The 27,538-nt window shown below is 47.8% G+C and overlaps 2 protein-coding genes across 2 annotated transcripts in view; one reads left to right on the top strand and one right to left on the bottom strand.

Moving 5' to 3' along the window:
- The window catches only part of LOC144605563 (T-lymphocyte surface antigen Ly-9-like), a 29,777-nt gene extending 28,497 nt beyond the window's left edge, over positions 1-1,280 (bottom strand). Inside the window, exon 1 of the mRNA XM_078420977.1 lies at positions 1,218-1,280. Within this exon, the coding sequence (XP_078277103.1) occupies positions 1,218-1,280 (63 nt within the window). The remainder of the gene's footprint in view (positions 1-1,217) is intronic.
- A 3,061-nt stretch (positions 1,281-4,341) lies between these two features.
- On the top strand, positions 4,342-26,883 carry LOC144605298 (natural killer cell receptor 2B4-like). The gene is made up of 6 exons (XM_078420413.1): positions 4,342-4,471; positions 13,832-14,137; positions 17,913-18,197; positions 23,477-23,653; positions 23,989-24,048; positions 25,194-26,883. The coding sequence occupies exons 1-6, from the start codon at positions 4,417-4,419 to the stop codon at positions 25,568-25,570; spliced, it is 1,260 nt and encodes a 419-aa protein (XP_078276539.1). The 5' UTR covers positions 4,342-4,416; the 3' UTR covers positions 25,571-26,883.
- Positions 26,884-27,538: the final 655 nt, after the last annotated feature.

Here is a 27,538-nt window from a genome sequence, read left to right as displayed (position 1 = left end):
TTTTTTGAGGATCTGACTGAACATGTCATTGTGGGGAGTGCGAAGACATTGTGTACATGGACCTCAGAGTCATAGAGCACGGAAATAGATCGTGTGGTCCAACTCGTTCATGCCGACCAACATATCCCATTTGATCACTTTTGGCCCAAGTCCATCTTTCCTATTCATGTAACCTAAATGTCTTTTAATTGTTGTTATTGTCTACCTCGACTATTTCCTCTGGCAGTTTTTTCCATATAACCACAACCATCTGTGTGAAAAGGTTGTCCCTCATTTACCTCATAACTTTCCCCTCTCACTTTAAATCTGTGCCCTCTAGTTCTTGATTCCCTTATCCTGGGAAAAGGACTTTCTACATTCACTGTCAATTCCCTTCATGTTTTCAAGCACCTCGCTTTGATCTCCCCTCATTCTCTAAGGAATAGTGAGACGTTTGATAACGGTCCCATATGCTTGGCCAATCCAGCAAGTTAGAGACTGCGTTCAGTGCAAACCAGTAAATTAGATGCAAAATTGTTTGGTAATAATAGGCAGAGGGTGGTGGTGAAAGTTGTTTTTCTGATTGGAATTCCATGACCGAATCTGTACCACAGCATATGATGTGAATGTATGAAGTATGATAACTAAGTTTGCAGATAATATGAAAATGGGTGGTGTCATAGAAAGCCAGGTATTAATTGCAAGGAAGGTTGTCCAAGGCTCATGGTTTGGATCAGATGGAAAGTCTGGCAGAGAAAAGCCAAATGTAATTTAACACTGACAAATACAAGGGATGGCATTTTGGGAGGGCAAACATGGTGAAACATTAACAGTAAATGGTAGAGCCCTAGAGTATGGTGATGAACAGAGGAACCTTGGGGAACAAGTCCACAGGTCCCTGAAAGTCCCAGTGCAAATGGATGGACCGTGTTTATTATGTGGCTTCCTCTACGTGAGAAAAACAAGCGAGAATGGAATTACCCTTTCACAGAGCATCTGTGTTCAATCTGCAGGAGTGTCCCTGAGCTTTTACTTTAATTCTCCATCCCACTCCCTGTCTGTGGCCACCTGCACCTGTTTGTATGTTCTCCTTGTGACCGCGTGGGCTTTCTCTGGGTGCTCTGGTTTCCTCCCACACTCTAAAGACGTGCAGGTTTCTCGGGTTAATTGGCTTCCAGCGGGCACCATGGAGCCGTGCAAGGAGGGACCCAGCCGGCCTGGCGAGAACATGGACAGACCCGGCAGCCGATGAGAACAACCAGCGGCATGACGAGAACACGGATGGAACCTGCGGCCGCCATGGGGCCGAGCAATAGCAGACCCGGCTGGCCGGCTGAGAACAGGACGGACACGGCGCCTGCCAGATCTTAGTTGTCATCGGCCACCGAGAACGAAGCCCATCGAGCTACCCCATGTCCATGGGTGGTGGCAGGCCTGGGACCTTCTGCCTGTAGGGGGAAGCTAGGCAACCTCAAAGACCGTCGAGTTGAGCTGCTGGCAACTACGGACATGAGGAGAGGGGGCAGTAGGGGAGGGACTGTGGTATTGCCTCCAGCGCCGTCAAGGTTGGCGGCAGGAAGCGCCCCCTGGGACACAGGGGCGGCCGGGTGAGGAGAGGGACGTCGGGTCGCGGGCCTGCAGCAACCTGGGGCTTACCTCTGCCCACCTGGATCAGGGGCGCTCCATTACTTCCAGCATGTGGACCGGACTTTGGACTTTTCCTTTTTCTTTGTAAACAGTGCCAAAATATGGCGCCCTGTGTATTTGTGGGTTGTGCAAAAGAATTTCACTCTTCTGTGCATATGTGACAATAAAGAAGCATTGAACCATTACAGAAACCAGTTTCCAGACAATTTAGTTCACTCCATTTGATTTTAGGAAATGACTGAGAGCCCCAGATACAGACAACTGTGGAACATATCTCAGCTGCAGTACTGAAGGCCTGTACTCCAAACATAGGGCACCTCTGACCAAACTGTTACAATCCAGTTGCAACATTGAGCATCGGACATAGAACAATATAGCACAGGAAATAGGCTGTTTGGCCCACAATGTCTGTGCTGAACATATGTTAAACTAATCTCCCCTGTCTGCACATAATCTATATCCCTCCATTCCATGCATATCCATGTGTCTAACTAAAAGCCTCTCTTGTGTCATCCTCCAACATCACCTTGGGATGCACATTCCAGGCACCCATCACTTCCTGTTTAAAAAGCTTATCCCACACATCTCCTTCAAACTTTACCCCTCTTAACATAAAGCTACCTACTTTATTCCTTGACATTTCACCCTGAGAAAAGGTTCTGGTTGTCTACCCTTTCTATGTCTCTTACAATTTTATATTATCTCTATCAGATTTCCTCTCAATCTCCAATGCTCCAGAGAAAACAATTCAAGATTGTCCAACCGCTCCTTACAGCTCATACCTTCAGGCGCCAATCTGGTATTCTGCACAATCTACAAAGTCTCCACCTCCCTCCTTTAATGGACAATGGGAACCACACACAATACTCCAAATGTGACACAAACCAAAGTCTTACAAAGTCTTATATGACTTCCTACCTGTGATACTCAATGCCCCAACCTATAAAGGCAACCTTTAAAACTGCATATCTTCTTTGCCATTCTATTCACATGTTGCCATTTTCAGGGAGCTGTGACCCCAAGGATGACTAAGGAGGGGGAGGGGGCAAGGGAAGGGAGGAGAGGGAATGCAGGAGTTACTTGAAATGAGAGAAATCAATATTCATATCACTGCGTTGTAAGCTGCCCAAGTGAAATATGAGATGCTGTTCTTCCAATTTGCGCACGGCCTCAAACTGACAGTGGAGGAAGCCCTGGGCAGAAAGGTCCGTATGGGAATGGGAAGGGAAATTAAAATAACCAGGAGATCATATAGGCCAAGACGGACTGAGCGTAAATGTTCAGCAAAACAGTCGCCAAGTCTACGCTTGCTCTCGCTGGTACATAGAAGCCACACCAGGAATACCGGATATGGTAGATGAGGTTAGAAGAGGTGCTAGTGAACCCCTGCGTCACCTGAAAGGACTGTCGGGGACCCAGGATGGAGTCGAGGGAGGAGGTATGAGGACATGTTACAGGGAAAAGTTCATGGGGAAGGGATGGTTTGGTTGGGAACGGATGAGTGAACTAAGGCTTTGCGGAGGGAGTCTGCAGAAAGCAGAATGGGGTGGAGGTGGGAAAATGTGACTAGCCGTGGAGTCTCATTGAAGGAGATGAAAATGTTGGAGGGTGATATGTTGTATATGATGGCTGATGGGGTGAAAGGTGTTCTCCACTGTCAGAGTGAGGCCACATGCAATTTGGAGGAACAGCACCTCATATTTTGCTTTGGCAGCTTACAACCCAGCGGAATAATAATAATAATATATTCCTTTATTTGTCCTACACCGGGCAAATTTGCTGTGTTACAGCAGCAAAGTGGATAGCAAGAGACATTCATTATAAATAAAAATCAAGATAAGGATAATTGTCATCATTTACTGTGTTTTTTTCTTTACTGTTTCTGTTAACTGGTCTGTTGACTGGTCTGCTGGGAGTAGCGCTAATTGTGCAGTCTCACAGCAGCGGGAAGGAAGGACCTCCGATATCCCTCCTTCACACACTTGGGGTGAAGGAGTCTGTCACTGAAGGAGCTACTCAGTCCAGTGACAGTGTCCTGCATGGGGTGGGAGTCGTTGTCCAGCAGCGATATTATCTTTGCCATCATCCTCCTCTCTCCCACTGCCTGTACTGAGTCAAGGGGGCAACCCAGGACAGAGCTGGCCTTCCTGATCAGCTTGTAATGTCTCTTCCCCTCCGCTGCTGAGATGCTGCTGCTCCAGCAGACCACTCTATAGAAAATGGCTGATGCCCCCACAGTGTTGTAGAAGGTCCTTAGGAGAATGATCGTTGATTTCTCTAATTAAGTATCTCCTGCATTCCCTCTCCTCCCTTCTCTTGCCCCCTCCGCCACCTAGTCATTCTACCAATTCCACTGTATGCATTTTGATATCCCTCTTGTTATCACACCTTCCCTAGCGAACAATGGGCCATTATGGTCTCCACCATTCCTGAGGTCATCTGTTGTGGTCCTAATTTGTTCTGGCCTTTTCTCGCCACCAGTTTATTTCTACCCCCACCTCTACTTTCAGTCTGAAGAAGGGTTCCGACCCGAAATGGCAGGTATTATTTTTCCACAGAATGGCTGCCTAACCCTCTGAGTTACTCCAGCATTTTTGTGTCTATCTTTGGTATAAACCAGCATCTGCACTTTCTTCCTGCACAATTTTGTTGCTGTCATTTGACTTCCTGAATGTGATCACTGGGCCAAACCCCGCCTTTAGACCTCAACGCTTCAACAGTCAGTGCACATACAAGTAACTTGTACATGAGGAAGCCTACCCTATCACACACTGCAGTACGCGTAGAGATATGGACTTCAGGTGCCTGCTAATCTACATCTGGCTGATGCTGGCCATCTCAGACTGTAAGTTTAATCAAAGAGAACTTTTGTGTTTAACTTTGTGTTTAACTTCCCTTTCTCCAGCAGTTTCCCATCTCCCTCCTCTAGGACAGTGTTTCGATACTAAGTAAAGCTCCCTTTATATTGTTTGAAATATTACCAACAACAATCACCAAGGCACCAAACGCCCAAATAAAGATCCAAAATATAGTTCACCTTGAGGTGAACTGCTCTCTGCCTGCCATTTTGTATTATTTTAGATTTCAATTACTTTACTCGGGTTATAGAGCAGAGACTCGTGTGTGAACCTTTGAAGTTTTCTATATATATGTGTGGCGTCTCTCTTTACGCTCACAGCCTGAAACACCGACCTCTGTCCTCTAACTCCAGCTCACGCTTCCTCTTCCTCTTGAGTTCCCCTCATTTATTTGTCTAGCTCTATGTCCTTACATGTTTTGGTGTTTCAATTTATTTGCTTATCTTCCAACACCTATTTCAGTCTCTCTCTCTCTGCAGATTAGTCTCTCTTTCTATCTCTTCATCTTTCTCTCACTTCATCTTTCGCTCTTCATCTTTCATCTTTCTCGCTTCATTTTTTTCTCTCAAAATCTTAGAGCCATGCCATTTTCCACCTTGCATCTTCACCAGAGGTAATAATAATAATAATAATAATAATAATATTCATTTATTGTCATTGCAACGAGTACAACGAAATTAAAAAATAGCCAATCCTGGCTGTTGTATGCTTCCTGCCATTATTTGATGCATTGTTTAACCAAACACTCCCTGTTTGTGAATCAACTCATTACACCTTGGCAGCAGTTCCCAATCTCTCTAATGGGTTCTGAGCTTTCAGACCCATTTGTTCTTTGATGGATTCCAGCATCTGTCCTCACTCTACGCAGTCCATATTCCCAGGGCATGATTAGACACAGAATGAATATTTCTCAGTTGTAGCAGAGTGGCAAAGAGCCTGAACCGGCTCCGCACAGGGGTCGGCCGGTTCAAAGCCAACATGCATTGTTGGGGGTTGCGTCCATCAGCAGCCTGCGCGTGTGGAGTAGACCCGCAAACAGCGCAGCACGTCATTTTCGACTGCAGTCCTCCGTCCCTCTGATGGAGGGGTAGACCTCATGGCCGTTGACAACAGCACATTGCAATGGCTACAGCGCCTGGAGGGCGTTGCATAATTTCTGCTGCCTCAAACGCAAGAAGTGTTGTAGCGCATCAGTTCAATAGACAAAGTCCAATGTCTGCAATGGTGTAGAGGTGCATCGGACAGTACCCTAGCTTAGGGAAAGACCGTTCAGAGGTCTAATAACAGAGGGGAAGAAGCTGTTTCTGAGTCTGGTAGTGAATGCTTTAAAGCTTCTAGAAATGGAGATGGAAGGACCGGGGTGAGGTGCTGCATTTTGGTAGGACAAATCAAAATAGGACGTACAGGGTAAATGGTAGGGAATTGAGGAATGCAGTGGAACAGAGGGATCTGGGAATAACTGTGCATTGTTCCCTGAAGGTGGAATCTCATGTGGATAGGGTGGTGAAGAAGGCGTTTGGTATGCTTGCCTTTATAAATCAGAGCATCGAGTATAGAAGTTGGGATGTAATTGTTAAAATTGTACAGGGCATTGGTGAGGCCGAATCTGGAGTATGGTGTGCAGTTCTGGTCGCCAAATTATAGGAAGGATGTCGACAAAATGGAGAGGGTACAGAGGAGATTTACTAGAATGTTGCCTGGGTTTCAGCACTTAAGCTACAGAGAGAGGTTGAACAGGTTGGGTCTTTATTCTTTGGAGCGTAGAAGGTTGAGGGGGGACTTGATAGAGGTTTTAAAAATTTTGAGAGGGACGGACAGAGTTGACGTGGGTAGGCTTTTCCCTTTGAGAGTGGGGAAGATTCCAACAAGGGGACATAGCTTCAGAATTGAGGGACAAACGTTTAGGGGTAACATGAGGGATAACTTCTTTACTCAGAGGGTGGTGGCTGTATGGAATGGGCTTCCGGTGGAAGTGGTGGAGGCTGGCTCGATTTTATTATTTAAGAGTAAATTGGATAGGTATATGGATAAGAGGGGATTGGAGGGTTATGGTCTGAGTGCAGGTAGATGAGACTAGGTCAGGGAGAGTGGTCGGCGTGGACTGGGAGGGCCGAACAGGCCTGTTTCCATGCTGTAGTTGTTAAAAAATTTTAAAAGTTTTAAAAATCTTGTTGGCAGCTTTTCTGAGGCAATTTAAAGTGCATGAGGGTTAAATGTAGGAAGGCCGGTCTGTGTGGTGGACTGGGTGACATCTACTGCAAATTTTTTGTGCAGAGATGTTCACAAATCAAGTTGTCATGCAACCCAAAAATATGCTTTCTATGGTGCATCTGTAAAAGTTTGTAAGAATCATTGGAGACATGCTGAATTTCCTCATCTCTTACAGAAGTAACAGGAAAGCTCTGTTTACCTCATTCAATCACTCACTCCCAGGGTGCAGGTCGGATCTTGTCACTCCTTTTCTCCCTTTTGAGTTCTCTCTCACTTTCTCACTAAAGAAATGTTTTTTTCCCCTATTACGCACTCAGTCTCTCTCACTTTGTCTGCTTGTCTTCCATCACTTCCATGGGTCACACACTCTGCAAATTAGTCTGTCTGTCTCTTTCTCTTCTCTCTCTCTCTCTCTCTCTCTCTCTCTCTCTCTCTCTCTCTCTCTCTCTCTCTCTCTCTCTCTCTCTCTCAGCAAAATTTTCTGCTTCATATATTTCCCAACTGCCTGCAGAATATGTCGCAAACCACTTCCTGCCACCATTTGATGGTTTGAGTAAACACCCTCCCGTATCGCAGCTTAACAGCCGGTTTCTGATCTCTCACAAGGGCTCTGAGTTTCAGGCTTATCATTTCTTGATGAATTTCAATGCTTGTTCTTGCTCTGCACTTTTTCATTCGTGTCCATCATCTATGTTTCAAATGTTACATCACTGTCATCGTCCATCCTGAAAAGGGCGCAAGCTTCTGGCGACAATTTGTGGGAGCCATCACTTGTGCAATAGATGATGGTGGTAGCAGAATTAGCTCAGGACACTTCCAGTTTCCAGCCCCGCGACGTGGAAGTTTCTGCAATGGGGCCTGCTCTGCACTGCCACAGTCCCAAGGCATAGGTTGGATGCAGAGCGAAACTCACTATATAATGTCCCATCACACATGGGGCAGAGATTAAACACAGAGTAAAGCTCCCTCTAAACTTATACAGATCTAGGACACAGGTTTAGATACTGAGTGAAACTTGAAGATTAAGCTGCAGTCTTGAGGAAATGACACAGATACCTGTAAATTGTGGCAATGCTTGCATGGGAAGGTGAAATGTATGGACCGGGGAAGTATTTCTTTTTACTCTCTGGAAGAGGCGGGTTGAGACCAGAAGTATGGGAAATGGAGGAGATGCAGATGACGGAAAGGGGGGTCACGTTTCTTGAGAATGGAGAACATATAAGGTTACTTGCATGGAAAGCCTCATCTTGACAACAGATGTAGTAGAGATGGAGAAACTGAGAGAAAGAGATGATGTTCTTACAAGAGACGGGTGGAAGACGTTGGTCTTCGTATGGGATTCAGTGGATTGATTGTAAATATAAAGGGATAATTTGCTTCCTGAGATGAGACAGATAGAAAGGGGAGAGAAGTGTCAGAAATAGTCTAATCAAATTTGAGGACAGTCTGGAGGTTAATAGCAAAGGTGATAAAATGGACAAATTCCTCACAGGTGGTGGCAGCCCCAACTCTTTCTCCGTAACATTGCACATTACAACCTTCTTTGCCATGGCCGCAATGCAGTCTGGTACATTGAGAGGCATGTTCAAGACGAGTGACACTGCTTACCTGATTTCAGGAAGAATTCAGCCTTCCTGTACATTTTAGAGACTGTGAAGGTGGCAAAAATCAATGGTAAGAGGGAATGTGTGCAAGCACCCAGACACTGTGGGAATACAGGGCTTAGATTAATTTAGGAATCAGAGGTGCATGTGACAAGGGGAATGCAGTGGCTAGGAAGACCTGAATCCACTCATAGACTGAGAGTGGTGTGAAGATCCTCTATGTGTGGAGCAACAGGAGATGGACAAGGTCCTAAATGATTTCCCATGCCTATGCCTTTCAAGCATGTTAGCGAGCCCAGGGAAGTCAATAGCAATGACTTGAAGAGAGCACATCATATCAGAGGAGCATTACACCATTACTGGAGGTCTTAAAACATGTAAAGGTAAATCCTCAGGACCTAATTAAGTGGATCGTAGAACATTGTGGTAAGGTAGGGAAGAATTTATGAGGCGAAGAATTTATGAGGAAAGATATTTGTATCAGTGATAGCAACGTGACGTGTTAGCAGACCGGAGGGTGGGTGGGTAAAATTGTGTATTTATTTAAGACGGACTACACGACAAGGCTGGGAGGTATAGACCAATGAGTCTGACATCAATGAGCATGTTATTAAAGGGGATTCTGAGAGACTGGATGGACATTTGGAAAGACAAAGGCTGAATAGGGATGGTTATTATGGTTTTGTGCTTGAGAATTTGTGTCTCAGGAATTTGATTGAGTTTTTGACGAGGTGACTAGAAAGATGAAGATAGCATGATAGATGTTGCCAACGTGGACATTAGCAAGGCCTTTGACAAGGTATCGCTTGGTAGGCTGGTCCAGATGGTTATATCACACGGGGGCCAATTGGAGATTAAATTGGCTTGATGGTATAAGAGGCTGGGGAGTGGTCCACATTTGCTTTAAGACCAGAGGTCAGTGACTCCAGGTCTGCCACAGGAATGGATACTGGGTTGTTCATCGTTTATATTAACAATTTGGATGAGAACCAAGTGGCATTATTGGTAGGTTTGCATATGAAACTAAAATTGGTGTGTAGTGGACGTGAGGAAGATTATCCACGATTACAATGGAATCGTGATCAACTGAGCCAGTGGGTTGAGGAATGGCAGATCAGGTTTGATTCAAATAAATGTGAAGTATTTTATTTGGGTAGCACAAACCAGAGCAAGACTTACATAGTAAATAGTAGATAGGTATTGTAGGACAGAGAGACCTTGGGGTGGAGGCACATAGTTCCGTGAAAGTAGCAAAACAGCTGGGCAGGGTGGTAAAGGAGGTGTTTGGCACATTTGCTTTCATCGGCCAGGATATTGAGTGCAGGGCATATTACAGCTGTACAGGATGTTGATAATGCCACTAGTGAAGAGCATGCAGTTCTGATCTCAACGCTGTTAGGTGATATCATTAAACAGGAAAAGATGCAAAAAAAAACCTTACGAGGATGTGACCTGGACTGGTGGGTTTGAGTTATAGTCATACAATATAGAAACAGACCCTTTGGCCCAACTTGCCCATGCCGACCATGCCCCATTCACACCAGTCCTACCATCCCGCATTTGGCCCACATCCCTCTAAACCTTTCCTATCCAGTCAAAAAAGGAGAGGCCGGGTAGGCTACAATTTTTTACGCTGGAGCATAAGAGGCTGAGGGGTGAGCTTATAGATGTTTATAAAATGGTGACAGGCACAGATAAAGTGAATAACCATAGTCTTGACCCGGAGTAGGGGAATATAAATCTAAAGGGAATATATTTAAAGTGAGAGAAGAAAGATTTTAAAAGGATCTTAGAGACAGCTTTTTCGCATTGTGGGTGGTATGTATATGGAACAAGCTGCCAATAGAGGCAGATATAATTATGACATTTAAAAGACATTTAGACTGGTGTACGGATAAGAAAGATTTTGAGGGATGTAGTCGAAATGCAGGCGTTGGATTTGCTCACTTTGGCAACTTGTTCAGCCTAGACTTGTTGAGCAAAAGGGCCTATTTTGATGACTCCATAGAGGAACAAACGCAAGGATGGTTTTATATTTCGACATGTTCAGGAACCAATGATGGAGAGGGCAATTTTAGACCCAGTATTGTGTAAAATGGAAAAGTTAATTGATAATCTGGTATTCATTAGTCAAGTCTGAGGGCGACATATTAGCGCAGTGGTAGAGTTGCTGCCTGACAGCGCCAGAGACCTGAGTTCGATCCTGTACGGTTGCGGTCCGTACAGAGTTTGTACGTTCTCCCTGTGTCCAGGTGGGTTTTCTCTGGGTGCTCCGGTTTCTTCCCACACTCCAAGCCGTACAGGTTTGTAGGTTACTGGCCGGTAAAATTGTACATTTCCCCTAGTGTGTAGGATCGTGCGAGTGTACGGCTCGGTGGGCTGAAGCGCCTGTTTCTGCTCTGTATCTCTAAAGTCAAGGGAAGAATGATCACTTAAGAAAGAATTGAAAGCATGGAAGTATTGTAATTCAATCTGAATCAGTCACAAATTTAAACATTGCAACCTGGGGGTCACGAGCCATGAGCTGGCTATGATGGGTAGGAAACTGCAGAAGAGGAGCAATGTGTAAATAAAGGGGAAGTAAAGTAGAGGAAGAGGCTCATGAGAAACATGAAAACAAGAGTTTCTGAATATGTGTACAAAGCAGACAAAAGTTTCAATGGGTCCATCACAGGCCGAGGAGACATTTTATTGCGTGGGGGGGGGGGGGGGGGGGGAACGAGTGAATAGCAGAGATGTTAAGTAACTATTTTGTGTCGGTCATCACAAAGACAACACCTCGTATCCTGGGAATAGTTGATGACCACTGGAGTAAATGAAGTGCTTTAAAAAAGTACATTAGTGAAAAATTGTGTTGGAGAAATGAAATTGAAAGGTGTCAAATCCCCAGGATCAAATCACCTGAATCCCAGGGTTGACGGCGATGACTTTGGATTGTAATCATCCAAACTTCCATAGATGCTGGAACAGTTCCCACAAGTCGGAACTTACACAAATATTACTGCACTGTTTAAGAAAGGAGAGGGGGGTAAACAGGATATCAAGCCCAGGAACCAAGGTAGGCCCCGGGCATAACAGGGGTTGCAGTGGATCATTCCAGATTTCCACTACAGCAGTGGGGATGGTGGGAGTTCTCTCCAAGTCGCAGGGCAGCAATGAACAGTGACCACGGTTTAAGTACAACAGTGGGGAAGGGTGGAGCTGATTACAGTGCCCAGTGTAGTAGGTGAGGCCAGATGGGCAGATGTCAGTTTGCTCCCATTTTTGGTTGAGAGGGCAGGAGTTCACTACCAGTTCCCAGTCCAGTAGTGGGGAGGGGAGGGGGGGTCACACCTAGTTCCCAGTCCAGTAGTGGGGAGGGGAGGGGGGGTCACACCCAGTTCCCAGTCCAGTAGTGGGGAGGGGAGGGGGGGTCACACCCAGTTCCCAGTCCAGTAGTGGGGAGGGGAGGGGGGTCACATCCAGTTCCCAGTCCAGTAGTGGGGAGGGGAGGGGGTCACACCTAGTTCCCAGTCCAGTAGTGGGGAGGGGAGGGGGTCACACCCAGTTCCCAGTCCAGTAGTGGGGAGGGGGTCACACCCAGTTCCCAGTTCAACAATGTGGAGTGAGGGGTGCATTACCAGCTCCCAGTATGTAGTGGGGAGGGGAGGGGAGTGTTTCACAGCCAGTTCCCAGTACAGCAGAGGGGGAAGGGGAAGGGTGTTACACCCAGTTCTCAGTAGAGTGGTGGGGAGGGGTGGGGGCAGAGGTTAATTTCTGGTTCCAGTACAACTGTGGGAAGGGCAATGGTTCACTCCCAGCAGACCGGTGAGAGGGACGGGGCATTGACTCCAGGTTCCATTAGTGGGCAAATCAGGGTTCACCCAAGTTCCAGTCCAGCAGGAACATGATAAGCTATGATCTTTTGCAAGGTGTACACTTGAGGATCTGAATGGTATCATCCTACTTCTGCCTCTGGAAAATATTTCTCTTTATACATCTCATCACCCTGCCCCAACCACGTAAATCTACTCCCCCTTCCCTGATGTGACCAACCCCACTCCAAACCTGTCCTGTGCCCCATTCACATTCCTGGATCTCAGCCAACAAAGGCAGTGATCCCCTCCTCTTCACCACCTGTCCCACCTCCTTCAGGGATCTGTGAACATGCATTCCAAGGATCTGCCTCAAGCTCCCTCTCACCCCCCACACCAGCCACTCTCTCATTTACCTCGTGTTCCCTCGCCATGTTAACTCTGCCCAATCCCTCCCCCTCATCTCCAGACTGGGTCCCATTAGCCGTGTCTGAGCCCCCCCGATCCGTCCGTCGATATCTGGCTGCAGACGGTAACTTCCTTCCTCAGCCCCGGGTCCTGAGAGTCTTCAATCTGTTCCCCCCGTGGGCTCACTGTGTGACGTAGGAACTGTGGGCCGGGTCTCTAACAGAGCCGGGTAGGGTTGCCAATTGTCCCGTATTAGCCAGGACATCCTGTACTTTGGGCTAAATTAGTTTGTCCCGTAAGACACCGCCCTTGTCCCATATTAGTAGGGTTGCCAACTTCCACACTCCTAAATAAGGGACTAAGGCTGAGGTCACCGCCCCGCGCCCCACGTGACCTCCCCCAGCCAGTGGCCCCATACTCCTGCTCCACCAATGGCGGCCGCCCGGGCCGGAAGGCGGGTTGCTAGGCAACCTCCGTTAGGTGCACCCGGGCCTCCAGACCTTGACTATCCAGAGCTAAAATGTTGGAAACCTAGAGTGTCGGGACCTACAGCGTTGGGGCCTACAGTGTCAGGGCCTACAGCATCCGGGTCTACAGCCCCCCCGGGGCCTAATACGGTATTAGGCCTGGGGGACGCTATAGGCCCCGACACTGTAGGCCCCGATGCTGTGGGTCCTGACAGTTTAGGTTCTGACACACTAGGTTTCCGACATTTTAGCTCCGGACGGTCTAGGTCCGGAGGCCCGGGCGCCACCTAACGGAGGTTTAGATTAGAGATACAGCGCAGAAACAGGCCCTTTGGCCCACCGAGTCCGCGCCGACCAGCAATCCTCGCACATTAACACTATCCTACACCCACTAGGGACTATTTTTATATTTACCTAGCCAATTAACCTAAAAACCTGTACGTCTTTGGAGTGTGGGAGGAAACCGAAGATCTCGGGGAAAACTCACGCAGCTCATGGGGAGAACGTACAAACTCCGTACAGACAGCACCCATTGGCGGGATCGAACCCGGGACTCCGGCGCTGCATTCGCTGTAAGGCATCAACTCTACCGCTGTGCCACCAACCCGCCTCCCGGCCCGGGCGGCCACCCATTGGTGGAGCAGGAGCAGGAGCAGGTGGCAGTTGGCTGGGTGAGGTCACGTGGGGCACGGGGCAGTAACGTCACCTTGTCCCATATTTGGGAGTGAGGAAATTGGCAACCCTAGAGCCGGGAGCAAGACAATGGGCCGCATGGCCTGCTCCTGTGGTCTGTGATTCTCGCAGCTCCGATTCCTCCTCCAGTTACTGTGCTCTCCTGCTGACTGCCTCTCTTGTCTCCTCAGATGGTATTGGGGCTGTGATCGGAACTGTGGGACAAAAGGCCTTGTTACCTTCTGGGCTTCCAGGTGGAGCGCGCAATCTTGAGGTTGTGTGGAAACACATATCATCCAACACCAGGATAATGGAATACGTGAACGGGAAAACTAAAACCTATGACACTAAGTACACGGGACGGGTGGATTTTCATCCCAATGACCTCAGTCTGGAAATTATAAATCTACGGACACAGGACACCGGAGATTACGAGGTAACTATGACACTGGATACGGGAAAACAGTATATATCCAGTGTCCGACTGGACGTATACGGTAAGTGAGACTGCCATCGAGGGGCCCGGGTTTGACCATTTTATGAAACCCCCCATCCCACATAAATGGGTGAGGGCTGATACTGTGCATTGTTTACTTAACCCCACTAACTGCCAGTGTCCAGAGTGGGGGGGTGATGGTTCCAGTGTACTGGGACTAGGGCAGTGCCAGGCTGGGGGACAGACCCACTGGAGACTGGGCAAGGGGCCGCGAGGGATCGCACCTTCAATGGGAAACCTCGTAGCTCCGAGGCTGGAGGTGCTGAGCACTGTCAGAACAGGCCCGACAGCTGAAAACTGGGGTTCATGGGGTGTTGTGGACTATCAGCAGCAGAAATGTCCTCCACACAGCCTGTAATCTCGTGGCCTGGCACATCCCTCACACCACCATTACTGTCACCCAGGGGGTCAACCCTGGTTCCCTGAGGAGCGCAGAGGACATGCTGGAATCAGCACCAGGTGGAGATAAACACCACGAGGTGCCAGCTGGATGAAGCTGCAACACACGGCGACGTGCAAGCTCATCAGCAAAAACAGCCGCATGAAACAGAGCTAAGGGGCCGCACTGCCCATGGCTCAGGTCACAGCTCTACTGTCATCTTGTATCTGGTCATGACGAGTGGTGGACAATTCAACGGCTCATGTGGTGAGGTGTCTCCAAGAACATCCCCATCCTCAGCGATGCGGGGACCCAGCATTTTAGTGCTGGAGACAAGGCTGATCATCCACAAACATGTTCACCCTGGGGTGCTGAGTGGATGATCTCCATCCTGAAATCCCTCCAACACAGAACTGTCACCAGACTATTCAGTTGGGTCCATGCGATCCCAGGAAATGGTTGAGAGTCCTGGGGACAACATCAAACCTATAGTATGGAAGATCTGTGCTCCAGAACCAGTTGCATGTCTCACCAGTGTAACCCAAGGATACGGGAACCAGAACTGTGTGCCATGCTCTCTGTATGGTCTGCCAACTCCTGACTCACCCCACACTCTCACTTCCATGCCCTGGCCATCTCTCCTCCACGCTCTCAGCCCTGAGTCACAATCTTGACTCAAAACATCAATAATTCATGTCCCTCCACAGATTAGTTTAATTTAGTTTAGTTTAGTTTAGAGATACAGTGTGGAAACAGGCCCTTCGGCCCATCTAGTCCACGCCAACCAACGGTCACCCACTAAGGACAATTTATGGATGCCAATTAACCTACAAACCTTCAGGTCTTTGGAATGGGGGAGGAAACCGCAGCACCCAGAGAAAACCCATGTGGTCACAGGGAGAACATACAAACGCCATACAGACAGCACCCATAGTCAGGATTGAACCCATGTCTTTGCTGTTGGAATGCAGCAACTCTACCACTGCGCTACTGTACCGCGCACGGAAGATGACCCCTGAGATTCCCAGCAGCTTTTTATTGGCTCCTGGTTCCAGCACCTGCAGCCTTTTCCTTTTTTTGTTCTTTTGATCTTACTTTGGTGGACTGAACTAATTTGCTTTCCATGACCTTGTTAATCTGTGTCTCTGTAGCTTCAGATCCCTGCTCTGTCCTTTATGATTTATTCTCCATTCTGATTCTTTGTTTTCCTTCCAAAACTGTGCCCCTCGCCAGATTGGAATAACTTGGTGATTACACCCCCTGATCTGTGCGCTGATTGAGTCTCCATGAGAGAGAGGGTGAGTGACCCAGGATCTGCATGGTGCCAGATTCACTCTGGAACACGGCACGCTATCCCAGTCTGGGTCTGTGCCCATCACAGTCCCTCAAAACCCTTCATATCCCTCTAAAAGTATCCTATCCATGTACCGATCTAAATGGGGGGTTTTGCGATAGTACCAGCCTCTTCTACCTCTTCTGGCTGTTCGATCCATACCCCAACCACCCTTTGTGTGAAAAATTTACCCCTCGGATTCCTATTAAAACTTGTACCTCTCACCGTAAACCTATGTCCTCAGGTTCTTGATTCCCCTACTCTGGGCAAGAGACTCTGCATTAACCCAATCTATTCCTTCCATGATTTTGTACACCTCTGTAAGATCACCCCTCATTCTCCTGCGCTCCAAGGAATAGAGTTAGCCCGCTCAATCTCTCCCTGTAGCTCAGACCCTCAAGTCCTGGCAACATCCTCGTAAATCTTCTCTGCACCCTTTCCAGCTTGGAGTGGAGTTTGGTTTGGTTAATGCGGAACAAATAAAAACAATGCAGGAATGTCAGGGCTATTTTCATGTTGGGAGATCGCGACCAATGAGGTGCTGCAGGGATCTGTATCCCTGTAATGGACGGGGGAATTGAGTGTAACATATCCAAGCTCTAACACTCTGTGCAGTGGGGGCTGTGAGGTGGATGTAGAAAATCTTTGGAAGATAGGGTTAGGATAAATGCATGGGCAGGGACACGGCAGCATTATAACATGGAAAGATGTGACCATCCACAGTGTAGGGATAATAGAAAGGCAGAATCATTATTAAAGGCCGAGAGACTGAAAGATGTTGTTGCTCAGAAGAATCGGGGTTACCTTGCACAGGAATCAGTGAAAGTTACCCCACAGGTACAGCCAGCAATTCATCAGCAGAGTGCTGGTGACAGCACACCTGGAATATTGTGGACAGGTCTTGTACCCCCTCCACCCTGGGAAAGGATCTAATGGTGTCAGAGGAAGTGCAGCAAGGGTCCACCAGATCGATTCCCGAGACTAGGGGGTTTGTCCCATGGAAGGATGAAGCAGACTCTGGAATTGAGAGGAAGATGAGATGATCTCACTGCAACTTCCTTCCAGGGCTCAGCAGGGTGGGTGTGGTGAGGGGGATTTCCCCTGCTGGGGTGTCTGGAGCCAGGACCCACCATCTGAGAGTCACTTTCGGCCCATCGAGTCCGCGCCAACCATCAATCACCCCGTGCACACTAGCATTATCCTGGGCATTAGGGACGATTTACAATTTTACTGAAGCCAATTAATCTGCAAACCTGTGTAAGAAGGAACTGGAGATGCTGGTTTAAACTGAAGATCGATACAAAAGCTGGAGTAACTCAGCGGGTGAAGCAGCATCTCTGGAGAAAAGAAAAGGTGACGGTTCAAGTCGAGCCTCTTCTTCAGACCCTGCTTCATCAGAAGGGGCTCGACCCGAAATGTCACCTATTCCTTTTCTCCAGAGATGCTGTCATGACCCACTGAGTAATTCCAGCTTTTTGTGTCAACTTCTTTGGGGTGTGGGAGGAAACCAGAGCGCCCAGAGAAAATCCATGCGGCCATTCAGGACCGACATGGAGAATATTTCACCCAGAGGGGCTGAACCTTGTGGGGGCCCAGTTTCTGAGCACATTCAAGACAGATCCTTGGGGTTGTGTGTGTGATGAAAACCGAGGGACCGTGCAGGAAACTGGTGCTGAAGGAAAAGATCAGCCGTGATCTTATTGAATGTGGGAGGAAAAACAAGGGACCGAGTAGCCTTCTCCTGCTTTTATTTCTATTTTAACTATTGACAAAAAGGTATGGAACTGGAGAAAATTCCAAGGATACAGAGCCATAAACAGGACACAGTGGGGAGTTTGTGGATGAGCGCGAGCAGTGGTCGGGAAAGGGGCACAGCACACGTGTAGACTTCCTCCAGAGACAACTGTCTGAACTAAAGGGGGGAGGGGAGAGTTAAACTGGTGGGTGGAAATGATTGGGATCGGCTTAAAGTTCACCTGCATCTGTTGGGGGCGGGTTGTTGGTTGTCGAGGTGTCCACAACTAGGTCTTTTACTCATCTTTAATTTCTTCGTCCCATCCCCAGAGCATGTGACAGGAACACAGATCATGGTTCAGGACACCGGCATCTGCAACTTCACCCTGATCTGCTCCGTGACCTCCGGCGACCCCACCAGCTTCAGGTGGTGGAGGGGAGGAGAAGTTCTGGGAAACGACAGCACCCATCACCTCCGGGGACACGGAGAGACGGTAAAGGTTCATCACACAACAGAGGTCAGGGACGTTGTGTACAAGTGTGAGGCCAGGAACCCGGCCAGTGATGGCACGGCACAGATCCAGCTGAGGGACGTCTGTAAACAGACCACATCTGGTGAGTGCCAAAGGGGGAATTGGGTTTTAGAAAGAAGCAGAGATTCCTTCGTACCCAGGGAGTTTATTTTTATGATTTCATCGATTTGTTGGGACCAGGAACATCAGGCTGTGACACTTTCCATTTCTATCCCATTGATGAAGACAAGTTTGTTGATCCTTGGCTTTTCCCTCCTAAAGTCAACAACCATCTCTTGAAGGAACAAAGAACTGCAGATGCTGGTTTACAAAAAAATAGCACAAAGTGTTGAAGGAACTCAATCGGGGTATTTTGTGTAGATTGATGATTAAAAAAAAAGAATTTAATCCATTTTAAAATAAGGCTGTAACAGAGCAAAATGTGGAATAAATGAAGGGGTCTGAATACTTTCTGAATGCACTGTGTCTCCCATCCCTGAGCACCAAGATGTAATGAAACCAGCAAAGAGGTCTCCTGTCATTGTTGATGTTCAGACTGGCTATGGTGATCTTGACAGCAGGAGTACACTGGTTGATTCCTTTGACTTGGTGGACATCTGCTAAAATCTCCATCCTAACTCCACCTGGTGGTCTCGGATCGATTGCCTGCGCATTTCACAGGCATGTATCTCCTGCATCTGGTGTGGGCAGAGTTCACGAGAGAATGCTCAGGATGCAAAAAGGACTTGCATCCAGAGTATTCCGGAGGTGCATGATGGGGTATCAACACTCTTTGAAGAAGGAGCAGAGCTATGTATAGGTATGTTCTCCCTATGCCTGCGTGAGTTTTATCCGGGTATCCGGGTATCCGGGTTCCTCCCACACTCCAAAGATGTACAGGTTTGTAGGTCAATTTACTTGGTATAAGTGTAAATTGTCTCTAGTGTGCTCAAAGATTCAAAGGCATTTTATTATCACGTGTACAAATTAAGGTACAGTGCAACTCGATTTACCATATAGTCATGCTGAAAAAAGCAACAAGACACATAACTACATAAAAGTTACCATAAATATCCACCACAGTGGATCCCCCACATTCCTTACTGTGATGGAAGGCATTAAAGTCTAAACTTCTTCATTCTTCATTTTCCCACGGTCGGGGCAATGGAACCATCCGCAGTTGGGGCGATCGAAGCTCCCGCAGCCAGCGATCGAAGCCCCCATGTTGGGGCGGTCAAAGCTCCTTTGTTCGTGGAGGTCGCAGCTCCTGCGGCCTGGAGCTCCCGAAGTCGGTCCCTAACCAACTTCCTTGTTAATGTCCGCAGGCTCCCGCGGTTGGAGCTCCAAGGTCGATCCCTGAAAGGGTCCATGAGCTCCACGATATTAAGTCCAGCAGTCTTTCTACTGACTTGTTAGCATGCAACAAAAGCTGTACCTTGGTGGTCGTGACAATAAACTATATTCAAATTCAAATATACCAGCATGGATAGTGGGTCTGGTGAGGGTGTTGATAGCTTTGTGGCCAAGCTTTCAGATGATACAAAGATAGTTGGAGGGGCAGGTAGTGTATAGAAAACAGGGACTCTACAGAATTACTTGGACAGGTTGGGAGAGTGGGCAAAGAAGTGGCGGATGGAATACAGAGGAGCAAAGTGTGGAGTCATGCATTTTGGTAGTAAGAATAAAGGCATAGATTATTGTCTAAATGGACAGAGAATTCAGAAAATGGAGGTTTAACGGGACTTGAGAGAGCTGGCACAGGATTCTCAAAATGTTCATTTGCAAGTCGAATTGTTAAAGTTCATTTTCTCTAGACAGACAAGAATGCAACAAAGTTAGTGGTAAAACAGTAGTCTTTATTAGCAAAGCCAACTAAAGGTCAGTTTTTTCATAAAAGTACATGCTGTACTTCCCAAGGTTAAACACAGCTCACCCCCTTTCTGCTTAGTTAAGCAATTTACAATGTGCAAGAAGAAACAGGCATCCATTTTGTGACCTGATTCTTTTATAATTACTTTAACTGTTTCAGAATCAACAGTAAGGATTGCATATATTTCGAGAGGACCAGAATATAAGAACAGGGATGTAATGCTAAGGCTTTGTAAGGCACTGGTCAGACCGCAGTTGGAGTGTTATGAGCAGATTTGGGCCCCATTTCTGAAGAAGGACCTGCTCGCGTTGGAGAGGGTCCAGAGGAGGTTTATGAGAATTATCCCAGGAATGATTGGGTTAACATATGATGATCGTTTGACGGCACTGGGACTCTACTAGTTGGAATTTAGGAGGATGAGGGGGGGCCACATTGAAACTAACCGAATAGTGAAAGGACTGGTTAGAGTGGATATGGAGAGGATGTAGATGAGGTTGGAGGAGGTGCAAGTGAACGTCTGCCTCACTTGAAAAGACTGTCGGGTCCTTGGACTGAGTCGAGGGGGGAGGTATAGGGACAGGTGTTACATCTCCTGCAGTTGCAGGGGAAAGTACCTGGGGTGGGGGTGGTTTGGGTGGAGATGAGTTGACCTGGTTGTGGAGGGAACGGCCTCTGCGGAAATAAGAAAGGTGTGGAGATGGGAAGATTTGGCTAGTAGTGGGAACCCGTTGTAGGTGGCAAAAATGTTGGAGGATTATATGCTGTATGCGACGGCTCATGGGTGGAAGGTGAGGGAGGGGGAACAAAAGTGGAGCTGCGGGATATCGAGGAGACCCTAGTGAGAGCCTCATCTATAATGGAAGAGGGGAACCCCCGTTCCCTAAAGAATGTTGGGTTATCGAAGACCCCAACAGTCTTTTCAAGTGAGGCAGAGGTTCACTTGCACCGCCTCCAACCTCATCTACTGTATCCGCTGTTCTAGGTGTGGACTCCTGTATATCGGCAAGTCCAAGCGCAGGCTCGGCGATCGTTTAGCTGAACACCTCCGCTCAGTCCGCCTAAACCTACCTGATCTCCCGTTTGCTCAACACTTTAACTCCCCCTCCCATTCCCATACTGACTTTACTATCCTGGGCCTCCTCCATTGTCAGAGTGAGGCCCAGTGCAAATTGGAGGAACAGCACCTCATATTTCGCTTGGGCAGCTTACACCCCAGTGGTATGAACATTGACTTCTCGAACTTCAAGTAGCCCTTGCTTTCCCTCTCTCTCTTTACCCCCTCCCCCTTCCCGGTTTTCCTACCAGTCTTACTGTCTCTGACAACATATTATCTCTGTACCGCCCACTCCCCTGACATCAGTCTGAAGAATCTCAAACCGAAACGTCACTTATTCCTTCTCTCCAGACAGCATCGTGCCTGTCTCTCTGAGTTACTCCTGCATTTTTTGTCTGTCTTTTATTTAAACCAGCATTTGCGGTTCTTTTCTACATCTTCTAACTTCTACATTTGATACTTGACCAATGAAACCTAGTGTGCTGAAAGCCTTCCCGACCACCCTGTCTACCTGTGATGCCACATTCAAGGAACTATGTACCTGCACTTTTAGATGCCATTGCTCTACACCTCTCCCCAGAGCCCTGTGTAGGTCCTATCCTGGTTAGACTCCGGAAAATGCATGACAATTATCTTCCCAAAATGCAACATGTCACATTTATAATGAAAGGCATTGTATACGCTCTATTGCGCTTATGATCGCGGTGCTCAATTCTTCCATAGTCCGATTAAAGTCTGCCTGAGGTAGGATGTAGAGTGAGGCGATTCATAGTTTCTCCAGTGTCTGTCACTTCTAAGGCCTGAAAAAATCAGTTTAACATGTTCATGGTGTGTGAGAGTTTGCAGCCTCTGTTTGCATATTGGAAGGTTTGCTCCTCATGTACTGGTTGCATTTCAGACCGTGCTCCTGATCTTTGGGCACCCGGTGTGGACCTGGGGGAGTTGGTGGGTCTGTTAGGGGACTTCCTCATTGGTCTGCTCCTGGGCCCAGCCCAGATGGCAATTCACAGGTGCAGCTGTGGGTAGTCAAACGTTCTGCCCTGACTACAAAGCAGGAACGGGGTACTAATTGTGAATGATCAGCCATGATCACATTGAAAGACTGGAGCGACTAGGCTTGTATACGCTGGAATTTAGAAGAATAAGAGGAGATCTTACTGAAGCATATAAGATTATTAAGGGATTGGACACGCTAGAGACAGGAAACATGTTCCCAATGTTGGGGGAGTCCAGAACCAGGGGCCACAGTTTAAGAATAAGGGGTAGGCCATTTAGAACGGAGAAGAGGAAAAACGTTTTCACTCAGAGAGTTGTAAATCTGTGGAATTTTCTGCCTCAGAAGGCAGTGGAGGCCAATTATCTGGTTGCTTCCAAGAGAGAGCTAGATAGAGCTTTTAATGATAGTGGAGTCAGGGGGTATGGGGATAAGGCAGGAACGGGGTACTGATTGTGAATGATCAGCCATGATCACATTGAATGGCGGTGCTGGCTCGAAGGGCCAAATGGCCTACTCCTGCATCTATTGTCTATTTCCATTGTCTGTTGTCTACTTGTTCCTCTTCAGAAGTTATGTCCATATTTGGGTATCATTGAAAGTAAATGTGTAGCATCCACTGGCCCCTTAGAGGCTGTTTGGGAGCAGTGGACACTGCAGAGGCTCAAGTGTGTCAAGATAAGGATGTTGTAACTTGAGGTTTGTTATTTGTATACTGCATGAATACAATCCTGTGTACCTGTATGTATACAATTGTATTGTATACTGTACTAGTGTGATGCTCGTAATCATGGAATTTCCTTTAAAAAAGATAACAACTGTGGTCCAACTCAGAAACTGGGGTAATATATGGAGGGGGTGGGGGAGTGATTGGAGAGGATAGTGTGGTATTGCAGAGTATCCCAGAGGGGTATTACTCTGGATAGAGAGTGAAAGAGGACAGAGGGTGTAAGAGGGATTGAAGTGATGTCTGGGGAGATTTGAGGCGATTGAGGAAGATGGAGGGTGTAGGAGGAGAACGAGGGGAGAGAAAATAAAAAAACACTGCAGTTTCCCAAAAGTACGAAGCATCCGTGGAAAGAGAAACAGTTCATGTTTCAGATGAGGAACTCTTCATCAGACCTGAGAGACAAAGAAATGTCAGTATAGGTGGCAGTGAAATGTGAGGGAGGGGATGGGTTGGAGTATAAGATGGGGTGAGGGCGTGTGGCAGATGGGAGAGGGTTGAGCTACTGTGGCTGGGCGACCCGTTGCTGATGTGGTCCTGGCCACTCGGACGTGCCCAACAGGCCTGGCTGCACAGCGAGAGGAATCAGGATGGCAGGCACTGGTTTGGGGTTTAGTGGGAAAGATGGGAGTGGCCGTGGGGGCATGTGACTGGGGGAGATGGGAGTGGATCTGTCCACCCCGTGTCACTGGGTGAGACGATGGGGTTGGAGTCACTGAGTCTTTTCTCCTCACCAGTTACAGGATACCTGCCGTGGTGGGTGATACCTCTGATCGTACTTGGGTTTATTGTGAGCATCTGCATCTGTTACGACTGCAGACGGCGCGGGGCACAAGTGACGTGGGATATGCTGTGTGAGGGCTGGGCCAACTGGTGCCGAGAAGAACCAGACCAGCGTGCTTCATTCGCTACCCGTGAGTGTCTGCTCCGATCAGGGGAGTGTGGGGTCAGTCGCTCAGGGAGGGAATAGCAAGGGATGGGAGGAGCTGGGCGAGAGTGTGGGCAAGAGGATGGGGGAGGTGAAGGGGATGTGTGAGGAGAGGGGGCAGTGGTGAGTATAAAAGGCAATGGGCAGAAAAGGGGAATGGTTAGAAGAATGTGGGAGGGGCTGGAGGAGGAGGTGGTCGGGGTCAGAGGTGTAGCAGCTGTGAGGAGGGGATTGTACAATAGAAAGGAGGTTCAAAGGGGTGAGGGTTCCAGGGAGCAGGTCACTGAACGGTGCCTCGTCACCTGTATTCTCCCTCCACAGTCCTGCGGAAACCAGAAACAACCACCAAGAATGCCCACAACATCCCGACGGACAGTAACCGTAAGTAGCAGAAAGGTCCTCAGCAGAGGACTGCTGGATATCAAACAGGCAGCCCAGAGTGGGAGATGGCAGAGCAGTAACACAATAAATCATCCCCATATCCTCACCAGGATTATCCCAGGATAGAGACCTAGTTACTGGGGTAAACTGTCTCCACACACCACCAGTGGGGACCAGTTACAGGGATACAGTGTCCCCACTTGAGATTCCAATGTTTAATTGTCCAGGATCAGAACAATGAAATTCGTACTTGCTACAGCTTTACAGGCGCATTAAATGCAACAACACAACAAATTAAGGTTAAATAAATAGTGTTGTGTTTCAGGTTGTGCAGAGTTGTTCAAGATTCAGGCGGTGGGTGGGAAGAAGCTGTCCCTGGAAGCTATAACACAGCACTCAGAATCCTGTACCTTCATCTTGATGGTAGCAATAAATGAGACTATGGATCTTTCTGATGTTAGATGCCTTCCCGACGCAGTGCTGCCTGTAGATCCCTTTGATGATTGGGAGCTGAACTTTGTGATGGACCAGGCAAGATTCAATTCTCTGAAGCCTCATTCATTCCAAGCACACCCCGTTCCTGAGATACACTACACATCCAGTTACTGGGGTACACTGTCCCCATACACCCAGTTACTGGAGTACACTGTCCCCATGCACGCAGTTACTGGGGTACACTGTCCCCATACACCCAGTTACTGGAGTACACTGTCCCCATACACCCACTTACTGGAGTACACTGTCCCCATGCACGCAGTTACTGGAGTACACTGTCCCCACACACCCACTTACTGGAGTACACTGTCCCCATGCACGCAGTTACTGGAGTACACTGCCCCCACACACCCACTTACTGGAGTACACTGTCCCCACACAAGCCATTTGTGAGGTTGGGGAAGGGTTGTGTTTTCTCGCCAAGATATTTTCTGTGGCATTTCATGCTTTTCACGTTTCACGTTTGCGTCTCTGAATGGACAGACTCACGAGGGTGAGATCGCGGGGTGCATGGGCCGAGTGGGGCAGGGAGCGGCAGGGCCAATGAGTATCAAGGTGCTGCTTTATGTGAGAACAGTGGTTCGATTGGGAACACTGGGAAATATCTGTCAATGGGCACTCACTGATCTCACCTCTGTTCTGTCCTACAGACTTGATGGAGTCACTGCGATTGAAGAAAGGACTCGATAGGGTGTTACCAGCTCACAGACACCCCGTGATAGTTGACTCCAGCTCACAGACACCCCCTGACAAAGAGACTCCAGCTCACAGACACCCCGTGTTAGTTGACTCCAGCTCACAGACACCCCCTGACAAAGAGACTCCAGCTCACAGACACCCCATGTTAGTTGACTCCAGCTCACAGACACCCCCTGACAAAGAGACTCCAGCTCACAGACACCCCGTGTTAGTTGACTCCAGCTCACAGACACCCCCTGACAAAGAGACTCCAGCTCACAGACACCCCGTGTTAGTTGACCCCAGCTCACAGATACCCATGAGAGACTTCAACTCGCACGCCCCCTGAGAGAGCAACTCCAGCTCAGACACCACCTAGGAGAGAGAGACTCCAGCTCAGACACCCCCTGTGAAAGATCCCAGTTCACAGATACCTACTGCTTCCATTTTACAGCGAGTGCCTCTGCACATGCCCAGTTACTGGAGAACGATGCCCATCTCCAGTGCACAGGGAGGATGATGGGGGTGAGTTTCTCTCCCACTGGAACATTTGTCCTTTTCCCACCAGCCCAGTGAGGAGGAACCGTGTTGAACACCAGGGGTTCTGCAGTGACCAGTGACCCCACATCCAGACCCGTTACCCCCAGTCTCCCTGGCTCTCTGTCCCAGACTGTGGCTTGTGACCATCCCTGCTCTGTGCTCCATGTTACTGACTGTGTATACACTGATGTTCCCACAGCCGATCCAGGGACATTCGTCCCAGTTTTAGTTTTCATTTATTTACATCCCGGGGGAAAGTCCAGAGGTCAGGACTGAGGGAAGACCCGTGAAAAATCCAGGGAGACCCCACCCAGAGAGATGGATGTAGTGATGGGTCCTGAGAACCTCTCCCCAGGGCTGCGGGAAGACACCATGGACTATCTACACCTCCCCAAGGCTCCTGGGACCCTAAACCCAAGGCTCAAGGAGGGTCACCTATTGTCAATCGTTTTCCTGTTATTTTACCCTTTCTGCCTACACTTCGCCAGTACATTTCACCAGAGAAACCACTCTCAGCCTTTCAATACCTGGTGATATGCTGCATTAGGCTGTACATATGATTCACCTGTACACTGTTATGCACTGAGACGGTCAGGCAGCATATGTTGACAGGGATAGAAACATAGAAAAATAGGTGCAGGAGTAGGCCATTCGGCCCTTCGAGCTAGCACTGCCATTCAATATGTTCATGGTTAGAGTTCTTCACTCTAAGAGGAATATGTTTTCTCTATACTCTCCCCATTTCATTTTTGAAAGCTGAATATTGCTTTACAGGTAAATAGCCTCTCCCCATCAACTTTCACAAAATTACCAACTGTCTCCATCGCAATTAGCCTTCTCCAATTTTGGATGTATATTTGAGGACTTTCTTTCCCATCTTTTCCTATAATTATCTTGAAACTAATAGAATTACAGTCACTGGTCCCAAACTTTTGGTCCCGCCACCCTGTCAAACTAGTTTACACTCTCCCGAGTAGTTCTAACAAATCAGTCCTTCAAGGATATTGTAGCAGCTTCTCGTCTTCCTTATAAAGCACAAAAAGCAGCTTTCCATATAAAGTAGAAACGGGAGCAGATACCTTTCTTACGCAAATAACAACAGAGATCTTCACGACATAGTAGTTAGATGTTTATTTGAAGTTGCAATAAAATATATTGACATATCTCTTGTCATTGACTTATTATGACTCGTTGTTAACTGGCAGTGTTATTGATAAAAAATCTAATATCAAATCGTCGTTCCTACGTAACTTATGACTTACTAAAATCTTATTCTTTTAGCAAGCTTCTGTAATTAAGATTAGTCTTGCTGACCTTATTGTCAACAGGCTTCTTTGTTGTCACACTAAAGCATTATGTAAATGTTAAGCGAGTTATACTAAGGATCTGGCCCGCCTAGCTCCTCCCAGTCCATACGTAAGCATAATATTAACCTCAGTGTCCAAAAATACAGCAGGATACAGTAGTATAATAATATGCAAAAATAACTAATAAATGCAAAATGGTTCCTACAGGTTCTGGTTCTGGTTGATTACTGCGCAATCACCTCATAAGTGGTTATCTCGCCTAGATATTTGTCCCCCCCTAGTCCAGATGCAATCCGTCCCTCTTGTACAGGTCCCACCTGCCCCAGAAGCAATCGCAATAGTCCAAGCAACCAAAGCCTTCCCAGCTGCATCTGCTCCTCAGCCACGCATTCGTCTGCTCCATCCTCCTATTCCCACCCTCACTGGTGTGTGGCACAATCCTGAGATTACGACACAAGGTCCTGCTTGTT

Source organism: Rhinoraja longicauda, chromosome 24, assembly GCF_053455715.1.
Source record: "Rhinoraja longicauda isolate Sanriku21f chromosome 24, sRhiLon1.1, whole genome shotgun sequence".
Taxonomy (NCBI): domain Eukaryota; kingdom Metazoa; phylum Chordata; class Chondrichthyes; order Rajiformes; family Arhynchobatidae; genus Rhinoraja; species Rhinoraja longicauda.
This window is presented reverse-complemented; position numbering and strand designations above follow the sequence as displayed.

Bases quoted from the DNA above. Each gene is read 5' to 3' on its own strand.
- LOC144605298 (XM_078420413.1), top strand. From the start codon at position 4,417: ATGGACTTCAGGTGCCTGCTAATCTACATCTGGCTGATGCTGGCCATC. The intron at 4,472-13,831 runs GTAAGTTTAATC...TTGTCTCCTCAG, and splicing joins GATGCTGGCCATCTCAGACT to ATGGTATTGGGGCTGTGATC. The intron at 18,198-23,476 runs GTGAGTGCCAAA...TCTCCTCACCAG, and splicing joins CTGTAAACAGACCACATCTG to TTACAGGATACCTGCCGTGG.